General features: G+C 52.4%; 1 protein-coding gene across 6 annotated transcripts in view; it reads left to right on the forward strand.

Annotated features, from left to right (window-relative positions):
* Positions 1–11,229, forward strand: part of DUSP8 (dual specificity phosphatase 8) — a 33,704-nt gene extending 22,475 nt beyond the window's left edge. For 5 of the 6 annotated variants that reach the window (XM_048948876.1, XM_048948875.1, XM_048948878.1 and 2 more), the window contains 4 exons: positions 7,311–7,477; positions 9,268–9,427; positions 9,611–9,734; positions 10,103–11,229. In XM_048948876.1, coding sequence (XP_048804833.1) covers positions 7,311–7,477; positions 9,268–9,427; positions 9,611–9,734; positions 10,103–11,180 — 1,529 coding nt within the window. In that variant the 3' untranslated portion in view covers positions 11,181–11,229. Of the gene's footprint in view, positions 1–442; positions 1,636–7,310; positions 7,478–9,267; positions 9,428–9,610; positions 9,735–10,102 lie in introns of those variants that run through there. The other variant, XM_048948880.1, reaches the window with a different exon arrangement.
* The last annotated feature ends 2,497 nt before the right edge of the window (positions 11,230–13,726 follow it).

A 13,726-nucleotide genomic window follows, 5' to 3' on the forward strand; every position in this document is an offset into this window, starting at 1 on the left:
AATCATCAAGCCATATTTGTTACAACAACAAGGCTCATTAGGAGGCAGGCTCCGCTCGGATGGGAAGGGGGGAGGGGAGAGCACTTAGTTAATGCCGATGACCTCATCTCATGTGATGTCATTCAAAGGAAAAACACTGAAGTCACTCGCATATGGCTCAGCCTGGGGTTTTTCAGCCTATAAAGCTCCAGATTTTCAAAGACACAATGCATGCCCCTTCCCCCTCCTCCCTTCCCCCCCCCTCCGCCTCCTCCGCTTACTATAATCCTGAATGATTTTCTGGAGGCCTGGGCTCAGACCAATAAACTTGCAACAAGCAGCGTGGAGACATATTAAGGAGTCTCACAGGTGGGAAAGAGGGGATGTAAGTAATTCTCTCCCCCAGGACGAAAGAAAAGCAGAATATGTACCAGTCCCAACCTGCCTCAGAAGTCCTCATGCAGAGAAAGAGCCCAGTGGGATTGGGGAGGACTACTCATTAATGCCACCTCTCGCTGTACTTTTGGAAGCATCTTCTCCAACTCATGACTTTGCTCCTCCAGACTGATGCAGATAGCTCTGGGGTGAGCCATGAGCAGTAGTCCATCACAGATGCCTTTCCCCTCCTGTTGTTTGAGACCACTCTGGGATGGGCATTCCTTGTGGCCAATGGACTTAAGGGCAGGGGCTGAGGATGAGGGAGGAAGAAGAGCTGGCAACAGGGTCCCGGACTCTGCCATGCAGCAGTTGCCTGTTATACACCAGAAGATAATTGTACCTTTCTGCCTCATTTTCCCCGTGGAATGGAAGTGGTGGTAATCCCCTTCCCCATGTTTGGGTTCCGAGCTACCCATCCCGTAGATGTACATTGTTCCTGGGGCATATGGAAGGGGCATAGCCATGAGGTACCCACTGACAGGGTGCAGGGATGAGGGCAGGGGCACAGCCGTTAGCGCAAACCCATTTCCTTCCCGGTGCTTCCTCTCTCCAACCCCCTGTCCCCGAATTAACCCAGCAGGACTAAACCCAGCGGGCTGCTCGTGTCCTCCCGCAGCAGCTGCAGGGGGGGAGCGTGGCCGCATCCTGCGAGGAGGGCGGGAGGGAAAAGAGCTGTTGCGCCTTTAAGCAGCGAGCAAAGCATATGTCAGGCGCGCAGCCCCTGAGTTGTCCTGCGTGTCTGTGTGCTGAGTAAGGAATGCGGTTGCATGCCTGACCCGTTAGCTATGAGCCGCCGTGGTGGATGGATCAGCGGGGCTGCTGCTCATGTGCTGAGCTCATTCAGGCTGGAGCGGGAGCTGCACGCGCAGGCAGCCAGCGCAGCGCAGGCAGGGGAAGGGGCAAAGCTGCCCCCCCCCCCCCCCACCACCATCACCACCCCCAGCCCATCTCTCCTCTTTTTAGCTTCTTCTGAAAGCTGGCGCAGGGGGAGGCTCTGAGGGCTGCTGATTCGGCGAGGTGGCGTAGGGTTTTTTCGGCCCGCCAGCTGTTGTTTTGTTAGGGAGAGAGGTGCCCCCGCGAGCAGCAGCTCGGCTGCCTGGATGCCTGTGGACGTGATGCTCGCTCCCTCCGAGGACCAGTTCTGGACAGACGTGCATGAGGGGCAGATGAAGCTGAAAATAAGGGTGCGGAGGATGAAGGAGAGCAGGGACATGCGAGGTTTGTCAGGCGGCCGGCTCCTTGCCTCGCGATGCGGACGGAGGGGGCGGCGGGGGGCAGCCCGGCCCCGGCTCTGCGCGGGGATGGAGATGGGGAGCGCAGCGCGATACAAAGAGAGCGGGCAGCGGTGAGACTGAGGCGACGAGGAGCGAGAGCACGCAATGGGCAGAAGCCATTTGGGAGGCGGCGGGATGCGAACGGGCGATGCGCGGATGAGGGGTCCGTCCCCCGGGTTTCCCCTGCGGTCCCTGAGGATGCCGCATCCCCGGTGAGGGGGAGCGGTGTGGGGCTGAGGGTGGGTGGGGGCAGAGAGGTGCGGGGGGAGAGATGGATGGAGCGGCACTGCGGCTGCCGGAGGAGCCATTTCGCTTCACTCGTGGTGCTGCTGCACGCCCAGCTGTGGGTTGGTTGCTTTCAGCAAAGGGTTCGGCAGCTTATTGCTGTGCCGGGTGAAGGACAGGCAGAGGAGGGAGATATTAACTGGAGCAGCTTAAAAATCTGCCGAGCCTGGGATGACCTAGATTGCCGAACGGTTGAATCAAGAAACTTCCCCTCCATCACCATTTAAAATGGGAGCCTGCTAAAAGTGCTTGACAGGTTTTTGTGGCACGAACCACATAACCCAGCGATGGTGTCATTAGTAATAAGTCAGTCCTGGAAATGACACATTTTCCTTTACATAGAACGAGTAAGGTCGGTCCAAAGCAGCACAGTCACTGGAGGGAAATGAAGCCCAGCAGCTCTGGGAGCGTGTCCGTGTTTGTGTGGGTGGAGGGCTTCCTTTCTGCTGCTTTTCCTTTTTTTTTTTTTTATTTAAGGAAGTTCTCTGCTTGTGCGGTGTGAGCAATAAGGTGGGGGTCCAGGACCGATCCCCAAGGTCACCCCAAAGCTGCTGGGGGTGATGTTTGGGGAAATGGGGAATTCACGTGAATCAGGAACAGAGCTGATTCATCGGCTTTCTCATCGCACCCGCTTGGAAAATAAAAAGAGTCAGCAATAGGGGTGATGAAACGTGGAGCTGAATGAAGGGAGGATGAAAGCAGAGCCTGAGATGGGGAAAGCATAAGGGCTGGGCAGGATGGAGGGAGGGCAGCAGATAGCTCCTCCATTGCACTGCGATGGGTGAAAGCAGGAGCTGGAGAGGGCCCATGTGCGTGGCTGGCTGTGGTATATCTAGGAGGGCTGTGCAGGACTGGGCTTAGCAATGATGAGTGCAGAAAGCGTGCTTTGCAGTGACAGGCAGTACAGCAGAGAGGCAGCTCGTCCATTGCTGCAGCCAGGAGATGGCAGCTGGCCAGGATGCAGAGCAGTGGGAATTCACCCAGTGAGCACCGGGCATCACTGCTATGAGAAATAGCAAGGGGATAGCAGGGAGAAAACTCAACCACTGGCACCAGGAAGCTCTGAGGAAGCCGGGAGCCTCCCATCGTGCAGTGAGTAATGGTGACAGTAAGCAGCATTGCATCACAGCACCCGGCTCAGCTCCCACCCAGCACAAGCAGCAGGGAGCCGGCGCTTCACAAGGAGGGATTTTCCCAGCAGCTTGGAGGATGACATGCGCTGTGCCTGGCCCCTCTGCCACCCTTCTTTCCATTCAATCTGCCGTTGAGGCAAGGTTCTTGTAATGTCCCCAGCTCTTGTCAAAATCTCCCAGAATCCCATTTTGGAGGCTGCTCGGCTGCACCCCAGCCCAGCACTGCTGAGATGTATGCTGGAGCGTGTGCCTGCTGCCCCTTGCCACGTGCCACCCTGGCAGCGGCTGCCAGCACTGTAGGCATCTTAATGAGAGCTGGGCAGAGCCTCTCTCAGCCTGCTCTTGGGAGGTTTGGGAGGGGTTAGGGGTCTTCAGCACTGTGTGGCAGCATCTCTACGCTCACTGGGCTGTAAGCTGGTAGGCACTGGGGCTGTGCCAGACGGCTGCAAAAGCTCTGACACCTGCTCAGAAACCCCCAGCAGCTTCTTAATGTTCGCTATAGGTACAGTGAGGGTGGGCTGTAAAGCACCTCTTTAACATCTGCTGTGGCTCTCCTGTCTGCTCCTGGTCTTGGAGCTTGCAGCTCTGGCTGGTTGCTGCAGAATGGTGACAAAGTGCAGCAACATATCACTTCTTCCCTATCTCCTTTTGGGCAAGCTGTTGTGTTTTTGCCAGAGGTGGGGACAACATCCGAGGCTGGAAAACAGATGAGGTGTTGCCACTGTCCACGCCATGAGCTGCATTTCCAAATGCTGATGATAGGAGAATGGCTGTACTGGATAATCTTAGAGGTCTTTTCTTGTTGATTCTATGATAAAGTGACAATGGAGAGGTCCCTGGTGCCTCTCGCACCCTCTGATATTATCCATATTTCTGGCACCAACACAGGAGGTCTTTGTTCCCAACAAATCCACCTTCACTTAAAAGCTCTTTGATGCACAGCAGGGAGAGCCTAGTGAAGATGAAGGTGGACATGGGATAGCAGTGTGGGACTTCTCCCCTCCTCTGCTGGCCACCAGATACTACCCCATCTCCAGGGCCATGCAGCAGGGCTGCAAGTGATAATGCCCAGGATTATTTCTCTGGGTATATTGCTGAATGAGCCCCCAACATTTAGGGGCTCTAAAAGCCCCCAGCTTTCCCCTGGTGCTGCCTTATGGCTTCCTTCTTTGCCAAAAGCCCCTCACCAGCAAGCCAGGCCATGGGGAAACATCAATAAGACCCATAAGCATCCACATACATCAGATAGAACTCTTTCCTGACCCTAATTCTCCATGTACCCAGAGGAAGGAAAATCACCGGGCTCCACTGCTCTTTGAACAAAGGCTGGGGTATGTGGCCTGGGGTGCAAAGGGGAAAGCCAAGGTATTGGTGGGAACACTGCCAGGGACACTCACCGCCTTTGGGATTGTTTGGAAGAGCTTCTTTGCTTTCTAAAAATGTAAGGCATGCTGGAGCAGCCGTCACAGGCGGGGTGAGTACTGCTGTGGGGTTGGACTAGCAGTGGGTACTCATCTCTAGGGTTTCCCCTGAGCAGCTGTGAGAGGGGTGGAGAGCGTGGGGGAAATAAGGACAGGAGGGATGGAAGCACAGCTGAAGGAGATTTGCTTGGGGCCAACAAGTGGCCTATGCCCCCACTGCTGCTTCCCATGCAGGAGAGGCCAAGGGGGAGAAGGCAATGCTGGCGTGTCCCAGCCTGCTGTAGCGATGAGGTCACCGTATGCTCATAGCTTTTGAAGAGGGATCTGAAGCTGGAGGCAGCCTCGGGCAGCTCTTGATGGGTAGGAGCAAGAGTGAGAGGCTGGGGAACGGAGCACTGCTCTCTCATGCTGTACGTGTGCCCTGCTCCCCATAAACACACTGAGTTTCTCTGGAAACCCCCCACATCATTGTGCACTAGTCAAATCTGTGTCCTATTACACCCTACACGCTTGCAGAAGGCACGCTTTCTTCACCATGCAAACCTTTCTCCCCCAGCTTCTCCCCACGTGTGCTTGCAGCTCGAGTGGGGCAGCGACACGTGTGCAGGGTGCTGATTTACACTCCTTGGCAATGGGGACACGGCACCAGGGTGAGTGGTAACCAGAGCTGCACTGCACCTGTGCTGGGCCTCCTTCTTTCGCTGTGATTTAATGTCCCAGTTGAGAGGTGATGTCATTTCAGAGGGAGCCAAAGAAGAGGAAGTGCTAGAGAAGATGATAAGGTGCTTTAACTCTTTGCCTCCTGACTCAGGCAAGTTTTAAAGCTGAGCCTTGTGTTAGCCACCAGCCAGGGAGATGTAAGAGAGAGGGGGAAGGTTGGCTGGAAGACGTTTTCTGGGGTTGATGCAGGAGCTGCTCCCCTGGAGGAAGCTGTAACTTACAAGATGCAAGGAGATGGTGATGGAAGATGGTGTGAGTATGATTTCATGCCCTGCTCTGATTTCCAGGAGTTTGCTTCAGAAGAATCAGCAGAACTGCCACAAAACCCTAGAGAAGGTATACTGAGCATGCCAAGCCTGCTCTGTTTCCAAGAGAAGAGGCTGAGTGGAGCGGTCATTAGTGAGGGCTCATTAAAAGGACTCATTCCACTGCAGAGATAGGCCGTAATGTTGAATCCTGTGGTGCTGCATCCAATATAGGAACTTTCAAAAGGAGGAAGTACACAGGTCCCAGTCAAACCCCAGAGTCTTCACTGCCCTTTGGGTGATGTGCTCATTTTTTATGATTGGAAAGATCTCTGGGAATGTTGGTTGGGCTGATATAACCCAAGGTGCCCCCTGTTACGAAGATGTACTGCTCAGCTGTCTTCTTCTGGAAGGGAATGAGGTTGGGCCACCATCTTACTGTACCCTAGGGAATAGGATCACTGTGCAAGAGAAGTCATCGTAGTCTTCCAGTGTTGGCAAATAAATGTTTGGACGTATTGTGACTTGGCACACAACAGTAGAGGTAGAAATTGCAAGCTCAGATCCCATTTCAAGCTACACCATTAACTGTCACTGAGTCTTTTACACTACAGAGCACGATTCCACAAATCGAGATAACCAGTGCCCTTCTGTGACCACGCACGATGTGCAGAAGTGCTTTGTGTTGCTACAGCAATGCTCACTGCCCTGCCGAAGCCTCTATTCCTGCCGCATGAGTGGGAAATTGGCTTTGGGGCAGGTTTGTTCCCATTTAGACCATGCATTTGATGGTGCCAGACACCATACCATTGTCAGATGCTACCTATTGCAGCCCCAGCCAGGCATTTTCTCTCGACAGTGGGCTTTGATATGCTGAGATGGTCTGAGTAGCTTGTTGTGGAACACTGGGCACTGCTTGCTGTCATGTTCACCCAGGTCAGACTGTGAAAAACGGTGAGGAAATCTGTTCAAGATAAATTAAATTTCTCCCCTTCTGGCAAAACGTACATTGCAGCCCCCTCTTCAATTTTGCAGGCTTCCTTTTCTAATTAGTGCCACCGTGCAAACCGGGCCAGCCTTTGGCTATTAGAAAGTCAGGAAATCTGTGCACAATATCACTGCCAGACTGTGAGCCAGCTCAAGTGCAATGGCCTACAGGTAGCCATGTGGTACTCTGGTCAGAAATCCCAGGCTTGGGCTTGTTCAGCAATCAAGTCATCCTGCCCTCATGTTTTTTACTAGCAAAAAGTGACCCTAGTTATCCCCAGAGGGTAAGCAGGTTCCTGTCATTTGGATGAAGTTGTGAAAGGCAGGAGGCAATGCAAGGCCATTTCAAGTTGTACCAGAGGAGGTTTAGATTGAACCTTAGTAGAAATTACTTTATGAATGTGATCCAGCATTCGGATGGGCTGCCCAGGGCAATGGTGCAGTTCTCGTCCCTGAGAGGTACTGAAAAGATGTGTGGATGTGGTGTTAAGTTTAGTGATGGAACTTGGTAAATCAGATTAATGGCTGGGCTTAATGGTCTTGAAGGTCTTTTCCAAACCTAGACGACTGTATGATTCTAAGTTACCTCATATGTGCATTAATATCCAGCTACAGCAGGAAAAAGAAGAGCTGGCTCTTCTGTGTGTGCGTGGCACAGTCATCGCAATGTGTCTGCAGTGGTTAACAATGGTTGTTGGATTTCTGTTCTGCAAAGCTCTGCACTCATCATGGGCAGTTATCACCATTTCATCCCCAGCCCTCCAGGTGACAAGTACTGCTGGTTCCAGACTTGCTGCTGTGAGCTCAATGCCCCTGTTTTCTCTGCAGGAGGCTTTGCCACCTTTTCATCCTGTTTCCCGGGGCTCTGTGAGGGGAAGCCAGCTGCCATCCTGCCGATGAGCATCTCCCAGCCCTGCTTGCCTGTGGCCAATGTTGGCCCCACACGCATCCTGCCGCATCTCTACCTGGGCTCCCAGAAGGATGTCCTGAACAAGGTACAGCCTCATTGCAGAGATATGTCTGCCCTGTCCTGTCTAGGAGAGGGCTGGGTGGTGACTCCTCCAGCCATGAAGAGAGTAGAAGTATGGGGATGGGCAGCTTTGGCCAGGGGCTTGTTCAGGAGACTCAAAAGTGGGCAAAATTTGGCTAGGGGGAGGGAGGAGAAAGGAGGGATACTGCACTTTTGAAGTGCTGGAAGCACAGCAGCATGATGTCATGGCAGGGAAAGAATTTTGTTTAAAGGGAAAATAACAGCAAGAAGAAAGAAAGAGGAATTGCAGCTAAAATGCCACTGGCAGGAGGGAGCCAGGCAGACATTCTTGCTCAGGGCAGGAGCGAGTTGAGGGACGAGGAGAGCAGAGCAGGATAGAGACAGAAATGGGGGAGAAAAAAAAAACATATAGGGAGTAGAATGAAATGAAGGAGAAAAATGCCAAGAATGTGAGCTTAGAAGCTGGCTGGCTCCATGGAGCCAAGGCTGGGTTCTGTGGAGCCAAGGCTGGGGACAGCCTTTCTGTGAGCTGGGGTGGGCAGGGACTGGCCACCAGACAGCCACAGACAAAATCTCCTGAGGGCCAATGTCAGCCAAGCAAATTTATGGTTTCCTTTCCTCCCCACCTCCTCAGAGGCTTTTGTTTATCTTTTGGAGCTGTGTTTTCTGCCAGCACTGCAGTGTGGTGGCCAGAAGATGCTCCATTCGTAGGCAGCAGAGTGGGGTCAAGTGCAGAGGTCACATAAAGGCAATGCTTCTCCTCTCCAACACATTGAGAGGCACACTGCACATATGGAAGGATTCCTCTACACGTAGATTTATTTTCTCCTCCTGTTTAATTCTGGATCTTCTCTGAAATAGTTCAGTTCAGGCAGCTGACACAGGCATTCTCCTTTCCTATATGCAACATGCCCTTGGTTGTACAGACAATACATAATCAGGTGGGAAGGGGAAAGGACAGCCAGGAATTTTGTGTCAGCAACACGTGTAGATGAAGCTGTATTTGTCCTGGGAGGGAGAAAATGGAGCTTGGTGTGTTTATAGCAGTATGCACCCAGCAAGCCAGTTCCCTAGGGGATAGTCCATAGGTCACCCCTTTATTGCAATATTTCACCTGACCCTCGTTATCTTGTCATTTTATTGACTCAAATATGGGCAGTGATGGTGGCTACTGAGTGACTGAAGCAAAAAGCCACAGAAAAATGGCCCAGGTTCACTCCAGAGTCAAAAAGAGGGAAAAGATGGTTCCTCTCAAGTGGATGTTCTGAGTTATAAGTCACTAAAGCCTGAAATGGGCCTCTTGTAGGCTAAAGTGCAGCACAATTTAGTGAAGAAGTGTGAACAACTAGTAAGACTGTAAGAACTCCCAGTGCTTTTCAGTGTGGGTTGAAAGTAAAAAAAAGAGTGGACATTGGTTAGTATGGAGTGCTACCGATAACCGACTTGGTTGGTGAGGCACCACTCCTCTCTCAATGGATACTTTCTGAACTTTCAGTGAGACTTCTCATTGGTTTCCTTTCTTACTTTCCCATATGGAATGCCTTTCCAGGATTCTTTGGTCAGGCTGAGGTACCAAAGTAAAGATCTGCTGAATTACAAGCCAGCAGTATTTAAATGGGCACATCTCTCTCAACCAGTCTGTGCTGAGCATCAGTTAGGTAGCATCAGCTGGTTGACCAGTTGGGTCAAGGAGCCAGCATAAGAATAGGAGCAAATATTGGGATGGCTAGCAGCCAGGAGTGTGTGGAGAAGCACAGAACTCAGCTGATCCTTCAATTCCTTCTCTCCCACCAGGACTTGATGACGCAGAATGGGATAAGCTACGTCCTCAATGCCAGCAACTCCTGTCCCAAGCCAGACTTCATCTGTGATAGTCACTTCATGCGCATTCCTGTCAATGACAACTACTGTGAGAAGCTGCTTCCCTGGTTGGATAAATCCATTGAATTTATTGGTGAGCTTTCATTACAATAATTACAGACCCATCAGTTAGCCCTCGAAATCTGGTCTCTTTTGGAGCAGCTCTTTCTCCTTTCACACACAGGAGCTAAGGGTTGGGGATAGAGGCCAGAGTCATTCTGCACAATGTCTCTGATCGTATCAATGTTTTCTCTCTGTTTTCTCTACTGTGCTCCAGACAAGGCCAAGGTGTCCAGTTGCCAAGTGATTGTGCACTGCTTGGCAGGGATATCCCGGTCAGCCACCATCGCTATCGCCTACATCATGAAGACCATGGGTATGTCATCAGACGATGCTTACAGGTGAGCATTTCCCAGAGGGCAGGGAGGGGTTGTGCTGGTGTGCCTCAGTCCAGGGAAGGAAAGCAGCCTGAGCCCAGAAGGAGAGAGTGGTTGCTCCTTGAAGCTCTGTCTTACCTTGGCGAAGTGCTGGTGAAACCGAACCAAAGCATTCCTTCACACAGTGCATGCAATGATGGGAGCAGTAAAATGGTGTGTGGGCAGGCAAAACCCCCAGAATCTGAGCAACCCTAACTTTAGCCAGGGAGGTCCCAGACCTCTTTGTTCAGAAGGTTCTGGATAATGCCTCTTCTTCCAAAGAGGCCAAGAAATTAGAGGGTGATTTACTGAAGGACTAAGCACCAACCAGGGCTGTCTGTGCCTCTTGGCAGGTTTGTTAAGGACCGCCGCCCATCGATCTCACCCAACTTCAACTTCCTGGGCCAGCTCCTGGAGTACGAGAGGAGCTTAAAGCTCCTTAAGGCCCTAAAGGCCCAGGGCGACCGGGGTGAAGGAGAAGCTCCTCAGGACCCAACCGAGGCATCTGAGGCTGGCAGGCACCCCACACCGTCTACCTCAGAGAAGGTTGAGGACGTACCAAGAAGCACAACCTCTGCACCCCCACCCAGTGACCCTGAAAGGCAAGGTGGGCCACCCAAGGTCTTGTCACCCACGGCACTGCAGCAGGGACTCAATGGCTTGCACCTTTCCTCGGAGCGCATCCAGGACACCAACCGTTTGAAACGCTCCTTCTCCCTGGACATTAAATCCGCCTACTCCCCCGGCCTGCGGCAGGACCCCCCAGGCCTTCCCAGCACTGGGGAGGCCCCCAAGCTCTGCAAGTTGGACAGCCCCTCGGCAACCAGCGGCCAGTTCTCCCCAGTGCCCGACAGCCCCGACTGGCCCAGTGGGCCAGACCTCCTGCTGGAAGCCAAGGTGAGGCAGCGACGCAAGCACCGGCACCAAGCCGGCTCACCAGCCCACGGCCTCAGCCTCAACATCGGCTCTTCCCGCAAGAGCCCTGGGGCAGACGACAGCCTCCAGCCAAGGCTCAGCCTGCCTGGCCCACCGCCGGCCTCCAATGGCTCCTGGGGGAGCGTCCACCTCGATTCCCCCAGCACCCCCTCCTCTGAGGGAGGATGGTACTTCGGCACGGACTCAGCCAGTAGCGGTGGCGGTGGCACCGGCGGTGGGACTCTGTTCAGCGGCACCAGCCCGTACCCCCCGTTTGGTTGCAATGGGATGCCGGGGGGCTGTGAAATCAGACTGAGGGACAAGCAGCGGGCCGAGGCACGGGATGGGAGGCACAGCTGGCATGAGGAAGCCGGTGCCGAGAAGCAGTTCAAGAGGAGGAGTTGCCAGATGGAGTTCGAGGAGACCATGTCCGAGGGCAGGTCCCGGGAGGAGCTGGGCAAAATAGGCAAACAGTCAAGCTTTTCGGGCAGCATGGAGATCATCGAGGTGTCCTGACACCCATCGTGGGTGGTTAGAGAGAAAGGGGAGGGGGGATATTTAAGATGGGGAGAGATGCAGGGAGGGCGGGTGGGGAGTATTTATACCCGCGTGCGCATTTTCAGAAGCACGCACATTGAAATGAAAGCAAAGAGGAATGAATCCAGAGTCAGGAAACATCACGGTGAATGCTTAGTGTCCCCCCCTATGCCCACCCTGGTTCTCCCACCCTAGCAGCCTCCAGCTCGCGGTGACATCACCCTGGGCTTTTGCACATGGAGCAGTGATGGGAGAGCAGCCCTCAGAGCCACATACTTGAATCTGGGGTGTAAAATTTGAAAGGGAAGGGGCAGGAATTACCATTTGGGGTTGGGAGGGTGAGCAGAGCCTGTTCTTGGCTGGGGCAGGATGTGGTCCCATGAGGACAGAGCACAGCATCACTCTGTCGAAGTGGGGAAGAGGCAACCCAGCTATCCCTCCCCACACCCCAGTGCACTAAGCATGTGCCCCCGTGTTTCTCTGGCTGAGTATCCTAAAGATGCTGCACTAGAGCAGCCCTATACATATATAAATATATATTATATATAATATAAAGAAAACACACACACACAAAGGAAAAAAGGTAAATGGTTTTACTGCGATTTTTATTGAGACGTAAATAATATTTCAATTTTTTTTTGTTTTGTTTTTAATTTATTGAAGCTGTTTCATTCTGGCAATGATTTGCAGACAATGTGGGGCGGTACTTTCAGCTCTATTTTTACTGTGTATGGTATTTAAATCTGAAATACGAGTTTCTAAGCAATATCTGAGGCCTGTGGCTCCTTCTATAGATCATGTCGACGACAAAGATTTTCCCCCATTCCCTCTGAGTGCAGCAAAAAGGGGACAGAAAACTCTTTGGAGCACCTTTTCTAGAAACAAACAAGTGAACAAGGAAGTCATAAAATCTTAAAACACAAACTGAGCCAGAAAACTCCCTTTCTGGAAGCTGCTGCCACTTCTTCGCTCCCTTGGTCCCTGTTTTCTTCCCCTACCCCATCACAGCCATCATTCCCATCCTGGCCATCATCATCCCTTTCCCTCCCTCGTGCTGCCCTTTCTGGCTGGAGACAGAGAGGAAAGAGTCACTGAGATTGGAGGGAAGGGCACTGGGCATCCCCAGGGATACGCATGGAAGGAGAAGGCATCCAGTGCCACAGCAGCATTGGGAGGGAAGTTTGATGGTGGTTGGAATTTCATCTAAGGGGTGTCTTGCCTGTCCCCCCCAAGTCCCAAAACTCTTGGGCTGAGTTCTTCTAGGGAAACGTGTTTGCAGACCCCTCCTTGCTTCCTGGCTGCCCTTACCAGTGGGGAGCCAAGACCTTGCAACCCAATGCCCAACTTCAGGCTCACTGAGAAGCTGCTTTCTGGAGCTGTAGGCACTCAGCTGCCTCTGCTGCAAAGCACATCTCTCCCTGTGGCTGTCTTTACTTTCCCCCTCATCTTGCGCTAGCTTGCAAAGCTAATACCTCAGGGGTCTCCGTTCGTGCGTGCCTGTGTCCTGTGTCATCCTTTGAGTGTTCTCCATTTCTGGATCCACTCCCTTTTTTTTCTTCCTTAGCTTTGTACCTCTTTTTGTTGTTCGTTTCTACTGCTAAATCAACTTACATATAACAAAAATAAATGATCTCAGGTTAAACAGCGAACACAGCCCAGAGGCATAAGGAGCTGTGATAGAGCAAGGAGGAGCAGCCTGCTGTTCCTTGACCTCCTCTGCCTCCATCTGGGTGCCTGGAGCTGAGACAAGCCTGTCTAGAGGTTCATTGCTGTCTTCAACATGGCTTTATTCTTGCTGTTTTACAATGAGGCCATGCTGGGGAGATCCCACATGCCCTCACTTGGTTCCCCAATCTCCCTTGAGAGCACACCACCATCCATCATTGCCTTCAGCAAACTCCTCAAGCCAGCTCAATCATGCTGACCTGAACCTTGGAGAAGGTAGAAAGAGCATTCCTTCTTCTGGCCTTGCAGCTGCAAGCTAGCCCTATGGTTTGAGAGGTGGTGATGCTAGTAAAGCTGTGCCAGGGCTTTTCAGCCTTTGCTTCCTCAGCTTTCAGCCACTTACACCCCTTTAGTTATTGCCTGCTCCGCCAACCTCATTTAATGACAACCTCATTTACATCTTTCTGGCTGTGATTTTTGCTGTGCTTTCATTGAAACTTGAGAAATTTCCCCCTCCTGGCCACAAAAGGAAGATGCTACCCATCACCTCCATCTCAAAAGCTAGGCAGCTCTTCAGGGGTTGCAATCACTGTAGGGCCTCCCTGCTGGGCATTAATTTACAGAAAGAGGGTGACAGGTTGGCATGGTGAGGCAGTAGCAAGCACTCACATAACTCATCCCATTAGCTGGCACGGTGTGTTACAAACACACAAAAAAAGCAGTTGGAGTACGTCAGGAAGGAAAGGGTGATTGTTGTAGACAAGACTCGGAATGTCTGCAGAGGCAGACGCGTGGTTCGCATTTTGTCATCTCTCTACCATGCCCTGGAATGCTCCTCAGCTGTACTCAAGGCTTTAGGC

Source organism: Lagopus muta, chromosome 6, assembly GCF_023343835.1.
Source record: "Lagopus muta isolate bLagMut1 chromosome 6, bLagMut1 primary, whole genome shotgun sequence".
Classification (NCBI taxonomy): Eukaryota; Metazoa; Chordata; class Aves; order Galliformes; family Phasianidae; genus Lagopus; species Lagopus muta.